Genomic DNA, 16,016 nt, shown 5'->3' with positions numbered 1-16,016 from the left:
TTGAAGAGAGGAAATAAAAGAGGGGTTAAGATGATTGATTCTCGTCACTAACTAACAATGAAAAGTAAAGACTCACCCATTTCATTGAGGCTGGAGAAGCTGGCAGTCATGGGTGCATGTTTGGGGGACTTGCCCAGATTTGGTGCACTGGACGACCAAACTTTGGATCCCTCACCCAGTGATTTCAATCTGCAAACAGAAACCATGATGTTAACACAACACCAACCTGAACTAACTTCTAAAAGATAAAACAAAGTAACCAACCAAATGTAAAATAAAAATGTTTATGTCAGGTGAGGACAGACATCATGCCCAACATAGATTTTTTTTCTCCACCATATTTCCAGAGATAATTGCTCTTCTTCTGGCCGCTCCACACACAGTAATGACATATTGATCGAAAGCTTTTGTTTCTCCGTGTTACGAGAAATAGTCTGTCTAGAAACATATGAGAAAAGGCGGTTTTGTCTCGTCTATGACAACTGTAACAGAAAAAGATCCTTGTGATCAAATTCTTGTCTCTGCAGGTACATTATGTTCCTCCTCTTTTAGAAAACGCTGCTAACCTGCTGCAAATTGTCGTATCACCAAACTAGATCCAAACATCTAAACAGTTCACATTTGTTTGGTTGTTTTTTACTTTCAGTGTTCGTATTTTATTTTTGAGTTTGTGTCGACTTTCTCTCATGGTCTAAACTCATCCTATCCCCATCAGCTAGAATGGGTTCAAAAACAAATTCCAATAATATGTAACTTGATTGTTTTTTATGTCGTCATTTACCGTGAATAATTTGTGAAACGTTTCCCAAAATAACCTTGTTTTAACTTAATACAAGTAGGTAAAGGTTTTGCACCCCATAAAGTCTTACTGTCTTCATTAGGTGAAACTCATTCATCACTGACTGAGTGAACTGTAAACAAATTGTGCACGTACTTTTCCTCCCCACCGACCCTCTCCTTCTGGAGGGTGGAGCTCGGTCCCCAGGTGCGTCCTTTCTTCTTGCTGGTCGACAGGTCCTCCTTCTTACACACAGCACTGCGACCCCACGTCTTACTGCCGTCACTCGGCGTCACTGAAGGATAGTCAGATAACGTTACTCTCTCGCCTCATGTTCACTTTCTCCCACACAGGATGCTACCTGACTGCCGTTTGTTTTCACTCACGTCTTATGGCTCTCAGTCGGGGCATGACCCCCGGGCTGGCGGGCGGGGTGGTGCTCTCGCTCCCCTGAGTCTTCCTCTTGTCCACACTGGGAGACGCCTGAACTGTGATCTTATGCTCAAAGCCTACAGGTGAGCAAGAAGAGGGGCGTTATCACATTAATAATTTTTAATTTGGCAGACATGTCCCAACAGCGAGGTGCAGACTAGTATGAGCTTCGTTATAAGTCACAGAATGGCGTCCTGATGGCCTCTGGCTTCTCACTTTCATCTCCTCTGTCTCCTGCCTTTCTACATCGGATGCCCTTAGACTTTCCCACCTGTCCCAGTCACCTGACTCTCACATCCACCAGCTTACCTGTCTACACTTTCCCTCATCCCCACTGCAGTATAAATCCAGCCCTTTCCCACTCAGTCCCTGTTGGATTGTCAGTATTATGCCTTTGCTTTCCAGCCATTTTAACCTAAACCTGTACTGCTAAACCTGGACCCTGAACCAGGTTTATGAATCTTCACTTTGTCTGCCTGGGCTGTAACATATACAGTACTGACTAACATAAACATATGCTGAAACAAACACAAGTACATTAATCAATTGGCTGACAAACTAAAGGAATGTATAATTTTACAATTTGTTGATTAATGTTTCAGTAATTTGTTTGTTAAGTAAAACTATGAAACGTTTGCAGGATAGAGCTTTAAAAAGAGTGCCGTTTTTCTATGATGTTCTCTAATAAAATGGGGAAAATATCTACAGTTTAAATGAGAATAAATGAGGTGCTATTTTGAAGAAAGAATGACCGCACACTAAGCTACAATAATTTAATAGTAGCTTAGCATCTTTCCTCAAAGTGTGAAATGTTGATATATTGAAAGCATCTGAGAGTGTGGCTTTCCTCTCTTCAAATGAAAGGAGATTGAAGTGAACTTGACTTTGCAGTGTATCGGTGTAGATTAACTAATTATTGATGTTTTTATCTCTAAGAGCTGTATTTGTATTACATTTCCAACATGGAAAAACAATGTTAACTGGAAGCTCTGCCAGTTTCATTGCATTCATCAGATCAAAACAAACTGAACAATCTGCCTGCAGTTTCCTCTTCCACCCACCAGAGGGCAGACTGATACAGTTGCTGTCTCGGCCCAGCTTCAGTAATCTGCTTTTCTTGAAGTGTCCTTTTCGCTTCTTCACGCTGGGTTTCTCCTGGTACATCTGGTGGATGATGATGTTCAGCTCTCGCTCCACGATGTCGATCTCCCTCTCCGCCAGCTCCTGCTCCCTCCTCTTAAGTTGCTCCTCCTGCTCCCTCTGCTCCTCGGCTGCTCGAGCCAACGCCTCCTCCCAGGACCTCAGCTCCTGAGGAGAGAAGAGGAAGATGATGAAGGAGGAGATGAGAAGAGGAGAGTTTGAGGATGAGAGGAAGAGGAAAGGGTTGTTAGCACAGCAGCACCTCCTCTAACACCTTTTTTGGCAAAAGGCTTGTTGCTAAGGTGATTGTAATTTACAGAAACACCTCAGACAGATTTAATAATCAGAGAGTGATGTGGTGAGATTCCTCCCACCCTTAATATAATATGTGACTTTCTGCTGAAGTCGCTCTTCTGTTTGAATAAATAAACTCTAATGAAACATGTAAACATCCTCAGATATAGAGCATATTATTTAAACCCGTTTTAAAACTTAAATTTCTCTAAAATTAGACTTGACTTGACTCGATCTGCGTTTTCAGATGTCTCACCTTCTCTTTGGCCCTGAGCTCGTCAAACATCTGCTGGATCTCAAGCCTCCAGTCTTCTTGTAAGGAGTGAAAAGACTCCAGAGGCATCTGAAACATGGCCGACTGCTCGATGGCCTGCAGTCGTCTCAGGATGTTGGTGAAGGAGGGCCGGCTGCGGGGGTTTGGGCTCCAGCACTCTGAGGGGTTTAGAGACAAGAGGTAAAGTTATTACTGAGGTTAAAGTCATGTAATATAAGTATTACCATCCTATTCAGATGGTATGCAGTGGCTATATCATGTACATTTTATTAATTTGGCAGATGCTGTTTTAAAGTGATTAACAATAAGTATATTTAACCTCCATATAAGCAAAGATTTGTTTTGTCAAAAATGTTGTTTTTTCTGAAACAACCGACTTAGTTGTAGCTATGTTTTTAATCAATAAGGCAATAGTTTAATCCTGACTTTGAATCCTGTTATACTGTCCGGAAAAATGATGCACACCAAGTTTTACAGCTAAAGGGAGTTTCAGCTGACACTCCTGCTTAAAGGATGAGGCTGGTGTTTTAATATGGTTTCTTTTTTATTGTCTACAAATCACATGAAAACTTTCTGATTCCCCACCTAGTCTGTAGCACTCAGCCCAAAGCCCATTCATTCAACCATGAATCTTTTAAACACGGTCTCAAATATAAAATTTAGTTTTCCAAAAATGTCCTTTAACAGCTGGGCATGGTAGTCTTCATCAAACGTTACTCAAGCAGGAGTAAAAAGTAAATTTGTTGGGGACTATTTTCAGCTGTGGATTAACACACCTTTGGTGCTCCAGTGAGTATTTACAGCAGCAGGACGCTATATGTGACATCAACATAAACTACAGTGTGTACATTCATGGTGGTGAAGCAACATGTCACTCAGTACAACTGTGAGGTTCATTGATGTGCTTTTAACAACAATGAAGGAAGATATATCTGGTTTGGGCTGCACAGATGACAATTCATTGGTGGTTTTGGTCTTTTTGTGAGATTTATATACAATTAATAAAATATAGAATATCCCCTGACTTTTCCTTTCATCATCCTTGAATTTTAAGTCTGGATATCATTTTTAATTTTTTTTATTTCTGGCAGTAGAGTCGGCAACGACAAGACAAGATGGGACAGCATATGGCAACTATCACGAGCCAAACTCTGACTGACTGCTGTACAAACATGGTGCACACCTACAGTGATCAGAGCTGCCTCTCCAACACTAAACTACAGCCATAACCATCTACTGAAAGACACAAGTCATGGTGAGAAAAGCATCATCAAAAGGCCAAGCAGAGTGTTATTTAAGAGCAGTTTTACGGCCTGAAAATATAGTTAATAGCAGGTAACATTTATGTAACAGGTAAAATGCATTAGCATAAAGAGAGTGGGGATAAAAGTTGGAGGGAGAGGAGATGAAAGTGAGATGATGACAGGAGTAAACAGAGTGTAGGGAGCAGTGAGGGATGACAAAGGAGAGATTAACGGATGAACATGGATAAGATGAAGCGCAGTGAGAGGCGAAATGGGGAGGAAAAGAGCTTTAGGAGCAGAGTGGGAGGGGAAGTTGGCTGACAGTTTTAAACAGCTCTTTTAAAAAACCTGGCCGGCAGCTTAACCATCTACATTCAAAAAAAAATTAAAAAGTGTCTAGCATAGCTTGAATAAGCACATTAAGGCAGATGGATATAAGGCGGGTGTGTTTGAACAGAGATCACCTGAACTGTGAAACAAGAGCTGGTTAATACTCTCCATTACTATTTGCAAGGTGAAAAGGAGAAATCCGGCCCAGGGGATCAGGACTGCACGAGGATGTATAAAAAGCAACTTAATGAATGGTCCTCGTCCATTTTAACTCTTCGTGTTCATCTCAGCTCCCAGATGCAGATATTTCTTTTTTTTTTTTAAAAGCTGAAACCTCAAAAAGTTGAGTACGGTCTCACCACTTTAAAGTCAGTGGGTGTAAACACCCGAGAGACCTTTTTCAAAGTGACTTTCTGCATCATCAGTGACATGTTTAAGGTCATATTTGATGACTGGCATACAGCAAAATCCCAAAACATAAAGCTCCTGAAAGTTTGCTTGTCAACCATGAATGAATGGGACAAGTGAGACAAGCAGGAGGAAGTCGTACCAATCAAAACACAAACAACTGTCAAGCTTGTATATCACTTTCTCAACAAGGAAGGCAGTATTGACTCTGCATTCTTTGATATTATGATCCCTCAAAGTGCGCAGGAGTTCGGGCTGCTTACCTCCCAGCAGCTGAGCGAAGGGTTCAGGGCACGTTGAGGGGATGGGAAGTGTTAGCTTGTTCATGGCGACGCCGTAAGCGACCGCCAGTGCGTCTATCTCCCGGTAGGGAACCTCGCCGGTCAGCAGCTCCCACAGCAACACACCGAAACTGTGACGAGAGTTTTAATGTGCCATGAACTAGCCAAAAACTATCCTTCCATCGCTTAACAGTGACCACAGAAATCTTTCATCTGTTTCCAGTAACTGAACCACACTATTTGTTTTTTAGAAAAAATAGCTTTAAATATTATTAAAAGTACGCAGTACAACACAGTGTTAATATGACAGGTGTATCAAGTGATTCAGATACAGGCTGAACGTGAACATTTTCAACAACAAAAAAAAGTCTCACAGCGTTATTCTTTAAATCAGTTATTAAAGCTACTTCATACTTTCTTTTCAGAGAGACATTTTGTACTTTTTACTCCACGAAATCCATCTGACAGCTGGAGTTACAAGTCATTTAACATATTACTGAAATATTCTAGATACAAAACAAATAATGAGCTTATAAAACTGTTAAAGATTAAAACAGCAAAGAACATATAAAATGTGAAGAGTCAGTAAAATGCTGCTTACACATTAATGCATCAGTAGTGTTAATCTAATTATATAATATATGCTGTATGTATAATATATTACATGTAACAGAGTAACAGTCACATGGGAGCATTTTTTCGGAATCATGAGTATTTTAACTTTTGATACATTTATTAGTTTGCTAATTACGCTCATGTAATTTTATTTCAGTGACATTTTTACTGTATATTTCAGTATCCTTAATTGTACTTCGGAAAAGGATCTGAATATTTCCTCAACCACTGATGCATACTGAAAATCACATCTGACCTAACTGGACAGGAAATTAAGTAAAAAAAAGACTAATATTCTTAATTCAAGCCTGATTTGTAACACTATACATATGTAAAACATATCCTGCTACGTTTGTCCCTGTATGAAACATGAAGGTGAGACACAGGTACCTCCACACGTCGCTGCTCTTGGAGAAGAGCGACACCTTGATGACCTCGGGGGCCATCCAGGCGTAAGTCCCCGCTGCGCTCATCTTGGTGGTCTGGTGCCACTCTCTGGCCAGACCGAAGTCTGTGATCTTCAGGGTTCTCCCTCCCAAGTCCTCCCGCTCCACCGGCTCCTGGATGAGGACTGAGGAAGAGGAGCAGACAAAGAATTGTGTTAAAAGACGACGGTATTAGAAAAAGTTAACTTTAAGAGGCTCAGGAAGTTGTCCGTACTGTTTTGTCTTGTTGGAACGTGGATCATTATGTGAACTGTTGCTGTGTACATGCTTTCTAATAAAAAAATATCTTTAAAAAAAAAACAGTGTTGTGCACACATTATGTATCAGACAGCAACATACAAACCAAAACTGCTCCTGCTAAACGCTCTCTGACAAGAGATCAAACTAAACAGACAGCAAAGAGAGCTCAATGAGTCTAAAATTATCAGGTTTTTGTTTACTAAAGAAGGACAAATATACTAGCTTCAAGTTCTTATATGTAAATATTTGTTTTCTTACTTCTTTATGATAGTAACTTGAATATTTTTTTGTTTTGTTTAAGTCGACCAAAACAGACTTTGAAGACCTCAGCTTGGTCTTTGTAAAGCTGTGATGCTTGTTTTCTCCACTTATTTCTGACATTTTATGAACCAAGCAATAAATCGATTTATTGGGAAAATAATCAGTAGGTAAAATTGTTAAAAAGACGTGTATAATGAACAGGACAGACTGGTAAATCATCAACATTTTACCACACACTCAAACTGTTTTCCAACTAAACTGTGTCCCGTTCAAAAACAAGATGTAAAAGCTGTGCAAGTTCAAAAGCACAGTCGTGTTTACAGAGCAGGCGTGGTCAGACCAGTGTGCTAGCCAGGTTTCTGCTGGAGGGCACAACTTGTCCAGTAGTGTGTGATGAGAGGATATTTACCATACAGTGACAGTCATTTTAATGTACATAGCATAATTTGTCAATATTAGCATTTAACCTCATCGCTCTGTCCCTTTTCTCTCTCTTCCATGTACGACTTCCTCCTTCATTTCCGTGTGAGAGCTGTCTATGGAAATATTTGGACTGTACATCAGCACTGGGCGATAGGAGGGAGTTGTCTCTCTCTCTCTCTCTCTCTCTCTCTCTCTCTCTCTCTCTCACACTTATCTACAGGCGTATGCAAAGGGTGGTGGAGAGAGTAACACACACACACACACACACACACACACACACACACACACACACACACACACACACACACACACACACACACAGCGGCGTCTTTGTTTACACACACATGCACTGCTGCACACACACACACACACGCACGCACACAACCTTTCACGTGATAAAGGTGTGTCTCTCTGTGCTCTGCTCTGTCCACAACCTCGCTAGGAGACCAGTTTCAGTGATAAAGAATTGCTCTCTGACCCGTCTGTACATATTTCCATAGTCAGAGAGAAGTATTCACATCCTTCACTTTAGTGAAAGTAGCAGAACCACACTGTAAAATACTCTCATTACAAGTTAAAGTTCTGCATTTAATATTTTATTTGCAGAAGCTCCCCTTCAGAGTGTTACATCACTACTGACATGTGATCAGTATTTAAATGTTTAGTTTTGTGTGACGGTTTAATTACTTAATATTACAGATGAAACAATCGGTCCAGTGATCAATTACTTATTTCAGGTATTTTCAAAGCAAAGTTGTGAAACTTTTGCAAGTTCTCAAAGGATTTGATGCTTTTCTTTCTCAGATAAGAGTGAACTGAATGTCTTAGCATTTTAGACTGTTGGTTGAATAAAACAAGCAGTGGTGGAAAGTACATAAGTACATTTACACGAGTACTGTACTTAAGTACAATTTTGAGGTACTTAAATTTTCTTTTATACTTCATTATTTTTGTTAGTGGTTACTTTTCAGGTAAACATTTTACATTAAAACAATATATATATATGATAATGTTATAAAATAAAACACACATTGTTAACCATTAAAGTGTGTAGTATGGCCCAGAAAACTTGCAAATGTACTTTTACTTAGTATAAGGCTTAAATATGACACCATGGCCCTTTTTTTTATTATTTTCATTCACATCTCATGGGCAAATCTTTTAATAATGAAAATAATTTGTAGATTAATTGCTATTCAAAACAATTAGTGGAGCATCAGAAACTTTATTCAACAATTTCGAGCAAAAACACCAAATTCAATCTTCTCAAATGTGAAGTTTTATTGGTTTTCTTAGTCTTAAAGAAAATTGAATCTTATTTAATCGTATTTAACATGTCCTCGTCTCTATTATCGGGCATTTTTCATTTTTTTTCTGGCAAGTCATAGAACGAACAATAAATGTATTAATTCATGAATTAATCAATAGATTCATGTATAATTAAATAATTAATTTGTTGCTGCCGACTTACTTATTATGTTGGACTTAATGGGGTGTAATCTATAAAAATGCATAATATCTTATAAGGTGATCACATTTTTGGCATTTAAAATTGTATTTGCAAAATAAGTAGTTCCTTAAAAATGTGCTGAATTAGAAGAATAAATTAAATGGGATTTCTAAAGTGAAGAAGTACTTCAGAGGTTGTCTCCAGTTGTCTTTTTCCTCTTCTGATACTGTCGTCTCTGTGAGGGACAGCTGTCTCCTCGGGGCTAACGCTTTCTGTCTCTCTGGAGAACAAAAGATGGAGTCCAGTGAAACTCAGAAAGAACGATGTGTTTGCATGCTTAGACGGGTATGTACCTTTCCTGGTTTGTTTTGTGTGTATAAATACGGAGAACATCCACGCGGGCAAAAGGACATCATGGTTTGTAGGTGGAGGGAGGGGAGAGGACCGAGACACAAGAGGCTGAGGAGGAAAGACAGAAACTGAATGGAGGACTGTTTACAGAAACTGAACGTGTGAGCGAAGCAGCACTTCCACCTGCTCTCCTCCTGATTTAATTAGAACATCATCGTGTTACTTTCACACTTTGAGAACGTTTCTGCGCTGCTTCCTTAACGCCACCTGCGCATGCTCATTCATTTATCCCGCCACAGGTTTTCACTGCCAACAGCGTTTCAGCCATACGTCAAAACACCAAAGATCAACATGTTTATATATTCAGCTGGAAGCGCAGAAACCTGAAGGGCAGCGATACACAAATAACACCCACATCGCAGCACATTCTGTCACAGCGAGGGGAGAGAGAAAAGTCCTTGAGGATAGTGTGGCTTTTACACAATGCAATGCTGCTGGAAATGTTATCTCAAAATAGAGTAATGCACACGGATGAGAAGACAGCCAGGAATACGGTTGACAAGCTCACTGGTTAATACAAAGTCTTCCATCGCAACAAGCATTATGGGAAATATCACAGGCCATATGTGCTGTTGATTATTCACACTATAACATGTTTTATTTTACTATTAATCAACAAGAATAACTGCATTGCTGCACCCTATTGCCATGATCAAATGATGAACTTTTTAAAGCATTCAGTAGAGGATTCATTTCACGTACAGAGAGACTGTCCTCCAATGAGACCTTTCTCTGCAAAGCTGATATCAGTCAGACTTTATCTTATCAATGACCTGTGTTATGTTTGTAACCAACAAAGAGCTGCGAAATAAATGTAATCCAGCTGATTAACACAAACCTGCCGCCGCGCTAGCAGCTCTGTGAGGCTGTGATGAAAACCAAAGAGTAAGACGGATAAACAACGAGGTCCAAAGCTTGTTTGTGGTGAGGTAAAAGTCAAACTAGAGTAGTAGTAATGCTCATATTTAACAGGTATTGTGTTTAGCATGCTAACATTTGCTAATTAGCACTAAAGTACAGCTGAAGCTGGTGGGGATGTCATTAGTTTTGCAGGTATTTGGTCATAAGCCAAAGTGCTGGACAAATTTAAATTGTAACCTAATGGTGGGTGAGAAGACGTGTTAGGTGATCATTGTAGTAGTTGTTGAGATATTTCACTCCAAACCAAAGAGGTGGACTGATAGAGTGGAGATAGACAGATGGCAAAAATCAACATTTATTTCAGTATCAAGTTAATTAACAAACACCTGCTGATTGTCAACTTTCAGCTCACAGAGAGAGCAGCAGTTTCCTGCTCCGTATGATTAACTGTTGATTTAACCTTTGAACTGCCGCCACTCTCTCCTCTGTCCATGGACCCTGACCCCAGCTCAGTGTTGAGAAATAACTTGGAGCCACTGTTCAAACACTGATGGAGGAGTAACCAGCGAGGCTTCAGCCTGACTAATGATCTCCAGAGCGGTTAGTCAGTGCAGCGAGGACAGAGGTGACACATTAGCCCTCTCAGGTATTTCACCGCAAAGGAATGCAGTAAAAGGTCTTCTGAGTGATGGTATTTCTGTCAGAGCCATCAAAGTTTATACCACCATAAACAAACATGTTTGGCATGTGGTTATAATCTGGAAACTCCCTACAGAACAGAACCTGGGAAACAAGGATACATTACAGGTTTAGGATGGAGTATTTGATGCAAGTTTTTGCAGTTTTTGTAGCCAGAGGTTGAGCTAAAAAAAATAAATTAGACTTTATTGTAACTGTTGAATAAAGTGATGAAACTGACCTTCCCTAATATATTTTTGACATCTTTGGCCTGTTCTTGTCTAAACCACAATTATTCAGCTTACAAAGACCTGTAAGTGCCAAATAAAAAGCAGACATCAGTATGAGAAGAAGATTTTTCGGGACTCTTACTATCTTAGTATTTCACTGAGGCAATCGAGGTGTTGGTCTTCTGCAGTTACAGGTGAAACACACTGTTTAAAAAAAGAAAATCAATTGAAAAAACTGAATTGAGTACAAACGCTAAAACTGCACTTTGATTTTTTTGGCAAAACTACAAATCAAATAGCCCTCCCACCACATGTTAAGACCAGTGCATTCTGTATTTCTGCACTTGATCTGGTGAGATGTAAGCCATGAGAGACTCAATGATTACAAATGTAAATAACCTTATGAGTGCGAGCTAATGTCACTCATCAATTCATTCTTTAGAGTCACTGTGAAGGAAACACAAAGCTCGACTGGTTAACTGTTGTTGTTTCGTGTTATTTTGGCTCAGTTCAGTCTGCTGTGTCATTAACTTGTTGTTATGGTAACAAGGGCAGAGGTCACGGACCGAGACTATGACGCTGGGAACGAAGAGAAGATAACCCTCATGCCCCTATGAGGACGCTTTATTGTCTCTTTTCCCCTGTCGCTTAATGTTCTGTTTAAAGGGGCACTCCACTGAATTTACAAGTATACTTCCTGTGAAAACAGCTGTATAATGTCTTCTGTAGCTTTCTACAGTCTGAAAAAAGAACATTATGGATGTCATCAGGGTTATCTCAGACTGGGTTTAGGACAACACATTGTTTCAAAGAAACAATACTGTGTTACATACTGGTGGACATGCGTCTGACAGATTTGGCAGTTTAAAAAGTAGGGAGGGTCTAATGATGCATTATGGGAAGTATAGCATCCAGCATTTTTGGAGTTTGGACCCACTAAGTAAAAGTCTCAAATTCTCTGTTGGGATGAGAGCATTTATTTATACAAAATACTCGAGGGTCAATAAAGTGGAGCCTTATGTCAAATCATCAATGCTCAGTGTGTCAGGAATTAACTTTACCATGACACAGGGAAAAAATAGAACATCCGTCATGAAGATGATTTCTCTGAGTGTATGAGAGCAGTTAGTAAAGTTTTTTGCAGACATTTCCCTTTTTCTGTTTCTAACCCATCCTTCTTCCTCTCTTCTGCAGAAACAGGTGTAGCCTGCAGGGTGGAACAGCTGTTGCCGTGGTGCCAAGTCAGCAAATCAGGTCCTAACAAACTCCCGACAGAGTCTCTGATACGTCCCTCTAACTCTCCACGGCTCACAACACCTTCACAGCTTCTCACTCCCCCAGCATGCCCAGAGCTGCTGGTTGTTTAGGCACAACAACACCACCACCCCAGTGCTGGTCCCGGCCGTCTGTCAGGGTAACAAATACAGCAACTTGACAGACGTGGCAGCGAGCCGACAGTGCATCAACACAGATGAGATACGGGCCCGTGGGATGCTGAGCAGCCCGTCCTCCCGACGTCCCTGTTTTCTGCCTTGGAAAAAAGATCAAAACCTTACCAATGAAAAAAGTAACCTCCCCTTCAACCATTTTGACTGTCGCTTCATCTTCACATCTCCCCCTTTCCCCAATTGTCATCCCTTCTTTCCCTCCCTCCCTCTGCCAGTGCCCACTGTCTGACTGTCTGCTGTTGCAGCTGTCGCCAGCCTGGCTACCATCACAACACACCGGGGAGAAGAAATGGAAGAAGAGACGCAGGGAAAGCAAAAGAGTGGAGGGAGTCAAAAAACTGAGAGGTAGATTGTGTGTACATAATGTGGGAGGTGGTGGGAGTGGGGGGTAGGAAGATGAGGTGGCAAAGAGCATGGCGGTTTGAAGATGATGAATGGGGGAAGGGATACTTAGGATAAGAGGAGGAAGGAGGCAAGAAAGGGACAAAAATGACAAGAGGGAAGAGCTGCAGAAATGAGGGCAAGAGAGGAGAATGAAATATGGGAAAGAAGCAGCTGAGAATGGAGGAATAGCCGGGGCAGAAGAGTACGAAAAGGCAGAAAACAGAGAGTGAGATGGAGGAGAAAGAGGAACAGGCATTACGAGAAAGAAGGTCATAATGAGCGGATGAAAAGATGCGGGCCGCTAGAGGTAAAGAGAGATGACTGGAGGGAGAGCTTTTGTCATTTTTCTGGCAGCACATACCAGATGTCTTTGTATCTCAATAGGTCTCTCCATTTTCCTCTGGCTTTCACACATCTCGTTTCTCAAACTATTTCAAGCTGAGGAAGACATCAAATTTCTTCAACTTAAAATATAAGTCTATTTAGTTTGAATACAGTGTGAAAAATTCAAAAGCAGAGGCATGTAGTCGATTTACAGCTTGAAAACAAAGCCGTTGTTTCTCTACCAAAACCATTCAGTTTAGTTATCTAAAAGTTTGAAAATATAACAGTATGGAAACTGCTTCACTAAGACACTGCAGAGACGACTTTTAGAGCATTTAGAGCATATTTTAGAGCACATAAACAACACTCAATTAAGACTTAAAAACTGATTAGCACCAGAGAAAGACGTGCAGCGAATCCCTGGGTCTCTTCCCATTTCCCCATGCTTTGATATGGAGGCCGTAGTGAGTATGCTCCCATGTCATTGATACCCTGTTTGGCTCCACTTGTACCACCACAGGCCATCGGGGCTCTAATCCTGAGCCGCGCAGTGGCACAGTTTCACCCTGCAGCCATTCACTTTGTCTCCACACAAACACAGCTGCCAGATTCGTGTGACCAGGCAGCCTCTCTCTCAGAAGAGATTGAGGTATTAAATGAGGTGGATTTCTCTTGGCTCTTTTTGCCTGGTGTGTGTGTGTGTGTGTGTGTGTGTGTGTGTGTGTGTGTGGTAAGAAAAAAAGTATTTTACAGAATTGGAATTTTTATAGAGATTTTAAGCTCTTTTTTTTAGTGACAATCTTTTACTGTTGTGGCTTCTTTAGTTTGACAAATTGCACAGAGCCATACTGCTTTTGTGTGCAACAACTGCGAAATATTAATATAAATCCACTCTTCAAACTCAAGGCTGAATCTAACGATGCCCAACGTTACAGAGGGCAAAAGAGGAAACAGGGTGCTTCTCCTCTCACACAATTTTAAGATGAGTGGTTTTAAGATGAGTGGGACTAAAATGAAAGAAAATCCTGTTTAAAGAAGGCTATTCTCTGAAGAAGTGAAAAACTGAAAAGTCACTGGCTGCACAAGTTTTAATTGATAAGAGCAATAACACATCGTAAAAAGGAGCAGTGTTGTCTACTGCATGTCATTTTAATCAATTTAACATCCACAGATGTGGATGGACCATGAGCTCTCCACTCAAGTGTACAACATGATGACGTCTCTCCATAGTGAACATAAATAAAACATTACATTAGTATTGACTCTATAGACTCCAAATATACACGTCTGGCTGAAGTGTCCTCTACTTGACTCAACTATGAAAGTGGGTGAAGGACTTTCAGCTCGGGGGACACCCAGCGCCCTCTCTGCTTGGCCCGACTCCCCACTCTCCGTGCCAGGCTGCTGGCAAACAACAATGACCCTCTAAGAGCAGAGTTAACAGCCACCGAACATACAACAGCCCAGGAGGTGCCAATGTGAGTGTAAATGTGTGACATTACTGTGTTTGTCGCTTTGTCTGCTGAAATGTACAGCTTCGCCCCCGTGTAGTGGTGAGAAACACAAAGTCATACTGTGCTTATATTCAGGAGTGTTATTCTGCAGGAAACTTTCACTTAAGAAACCCAGTTGGTAGCTTGAGGTAAAAAAAAGAGACACAAATGTATTGTCTCTGTTGCTCTAGCTGAGTGGTTACACTTTGCCATCATGACTTTCATTTCAGACGACCTCTCGTGCCGGTGCTTCTCAGACGCTCCATCTGAATGAAGAGCTGAGGTGAAATAGAGTTGATGATGAGGAAAGGCGCTGCCTGTGACGTTCAGCGTCGGTGTTTACCGCACTACTGTTTGCCTGTCTCCTGACTCAGAGTAAAATTAAATACATTTTGGGCCTGTTTTGCAGACAGCAATTTAAAAAGCCTAGAAGCTATAAGATCCTCCAGCCTTCAGTCTGCTTATGCAAATACACTGCAATTATATAATCCACCGGTGTACAGTGTGTGTGTGTGTGTGCGTGTGCGCTTGTGTGTAGTTGACGAACCAAAGTGTGACAAATTCTTTACGGACATTTGAACAGTGATCACAAGCAGCAAATCAAACCACAGTACATATGTTGCACACATCATTGTGGTGTGTTTGTGATTAAAACTGTTACTCAGCTGCATTATGCAGTTCAGAATGTACAACAACGCACTACAGGAGGATGTGTAAATGTGTGTCAGTAGGCTTGGCTGGTCCACAGTGAGCCTGAGCTGCACTGCAGTAAAAGAGAGCAGCGGGGAGTCTTCACTGTTAACTGGCTTTAAATCAACTTTTTATTGAGCAGTGGAGAAAACGATGTGTGTGTGTCTGTTTATGGATGCATGCGTGTGTATTCATTTGCAGCCATCATGAAGCCATTGACTGGGTGTCACTGTTTGGTTTAGTTGTGTCACTGTAGCTCTCCCTGTGTCTCTCACTCACTGAGACAGACTGAAACTCAGCAGTGTTCCCATCTGACACCCAGGGAGATACAAACATCTGTTAGCAGTGTGGCCGGGTTCACATTGTGCCAGAGAACTGAAAACAGTCCAAAGTCCTTCCAACAGTCCTGATACTCTTCACTGGTTGATGCCATCAGCCATCAACCTGCGTCTTCAGTCCACTACTAATGAGAAAATGTAAAATCAACTCTTCCACAATTTGAATCATGTCTTGTGGAAGCATTGCATTCGGGTCTGATGAGGCTACTGTCGGTCTCTGGTTTTCTCCCTGTTGCTTTCAGAATAACACCATGAGTCTTAAAATAAATGTCCTGACACATTTTTACCCACATTTGATGTCTGAGATTGTTGAAAAATCTACTCCATTGGAGCTGTAGTAGTGATACTGAATCTCAACATGACAATAGATGTCTAGTCTGAATGGATATTGCCAACAAAAGAAAAAATTCAACAAAAGTCACTCCCACAAAACAAGAAAACAAAAATGTTCTGCCTTGAGTTAGCCTACAGCCACACTAGCTAAAAGCTAATGTCAGTAGCCTATGCTAAATCCAAAGCAATCCATTCAATTATTGTTGGGAT

General features: G+C 40.9%; 1 protein-coding gene across 2 annotated transcripts in view; it reads right to left on the bottom strand.

The window, feature by feature from the left end:
* Positions 1-16,016, bottom strand: part of map3k10 (mitogen-activated protein kinase kinase kinase 10) — a 29,916-nt gene that overhangs the window by 4,313 nt on the left and 9,587 nt on the right. The window contains exons 1-8 of one of the 2 annotated variants that reach the window (XM_068711523.1): positions 8,970-9,596; positions 6,187-6,367; positions 5,164-5,312; positions 2,901-3,076; positions 2,272-2,518; positions 1,165-1,287; positions 935-1,073; positions 77-189 (exon numbers count right to left, since the gene is read on the bottom strand). In XM_068711523.1, coding sequence (XP_068567624.1) covers positions 77-189; positions 935-1,073; positions 1,165-1,287; positions 2,272-2,518; positions 2,901-3,076; positions 5,164-5,312; positions 6,187-6,367; positions 8,970-9,009 — 1,168 coding nt within the window. In that variant the 5' untranslated portion in view covers positions 9,010-9,596. Of the gene's footprint in view, positions 1-76; positions 190-934; positions 1,074-1,164; positions 1,288-2,271; positions 2,519-2,900; positions 3,077-5,163; positions 5,313-6,186; positions 6,368-8,969; positions 9,597-16,016 lie in introns of those variants that run through there. The other variant, XM_068711522.1, reaches the window with a different exon arrangement.

This window comes from Cebidichthys violaceus, unplaced genomic scaffold (assembly GCF_023349555.1).
Source record: "Cebidichthys violaceus isolate CVI_PGR_0920_01 unplaced genomic scaffold, fCebVio1.0.p SCAF_1, whole genome shotgun sequence".
NCBI classification, from domain to species: Eukaryota; Metazoa; Chordata; class Actinopteri; order Perciformes; family Stichaeidae; genus Cebidichthys; species Cebidichthys violaceus.
This window is presented reverse-complemented; position numbering and strand designations above follow the sequence as displayed.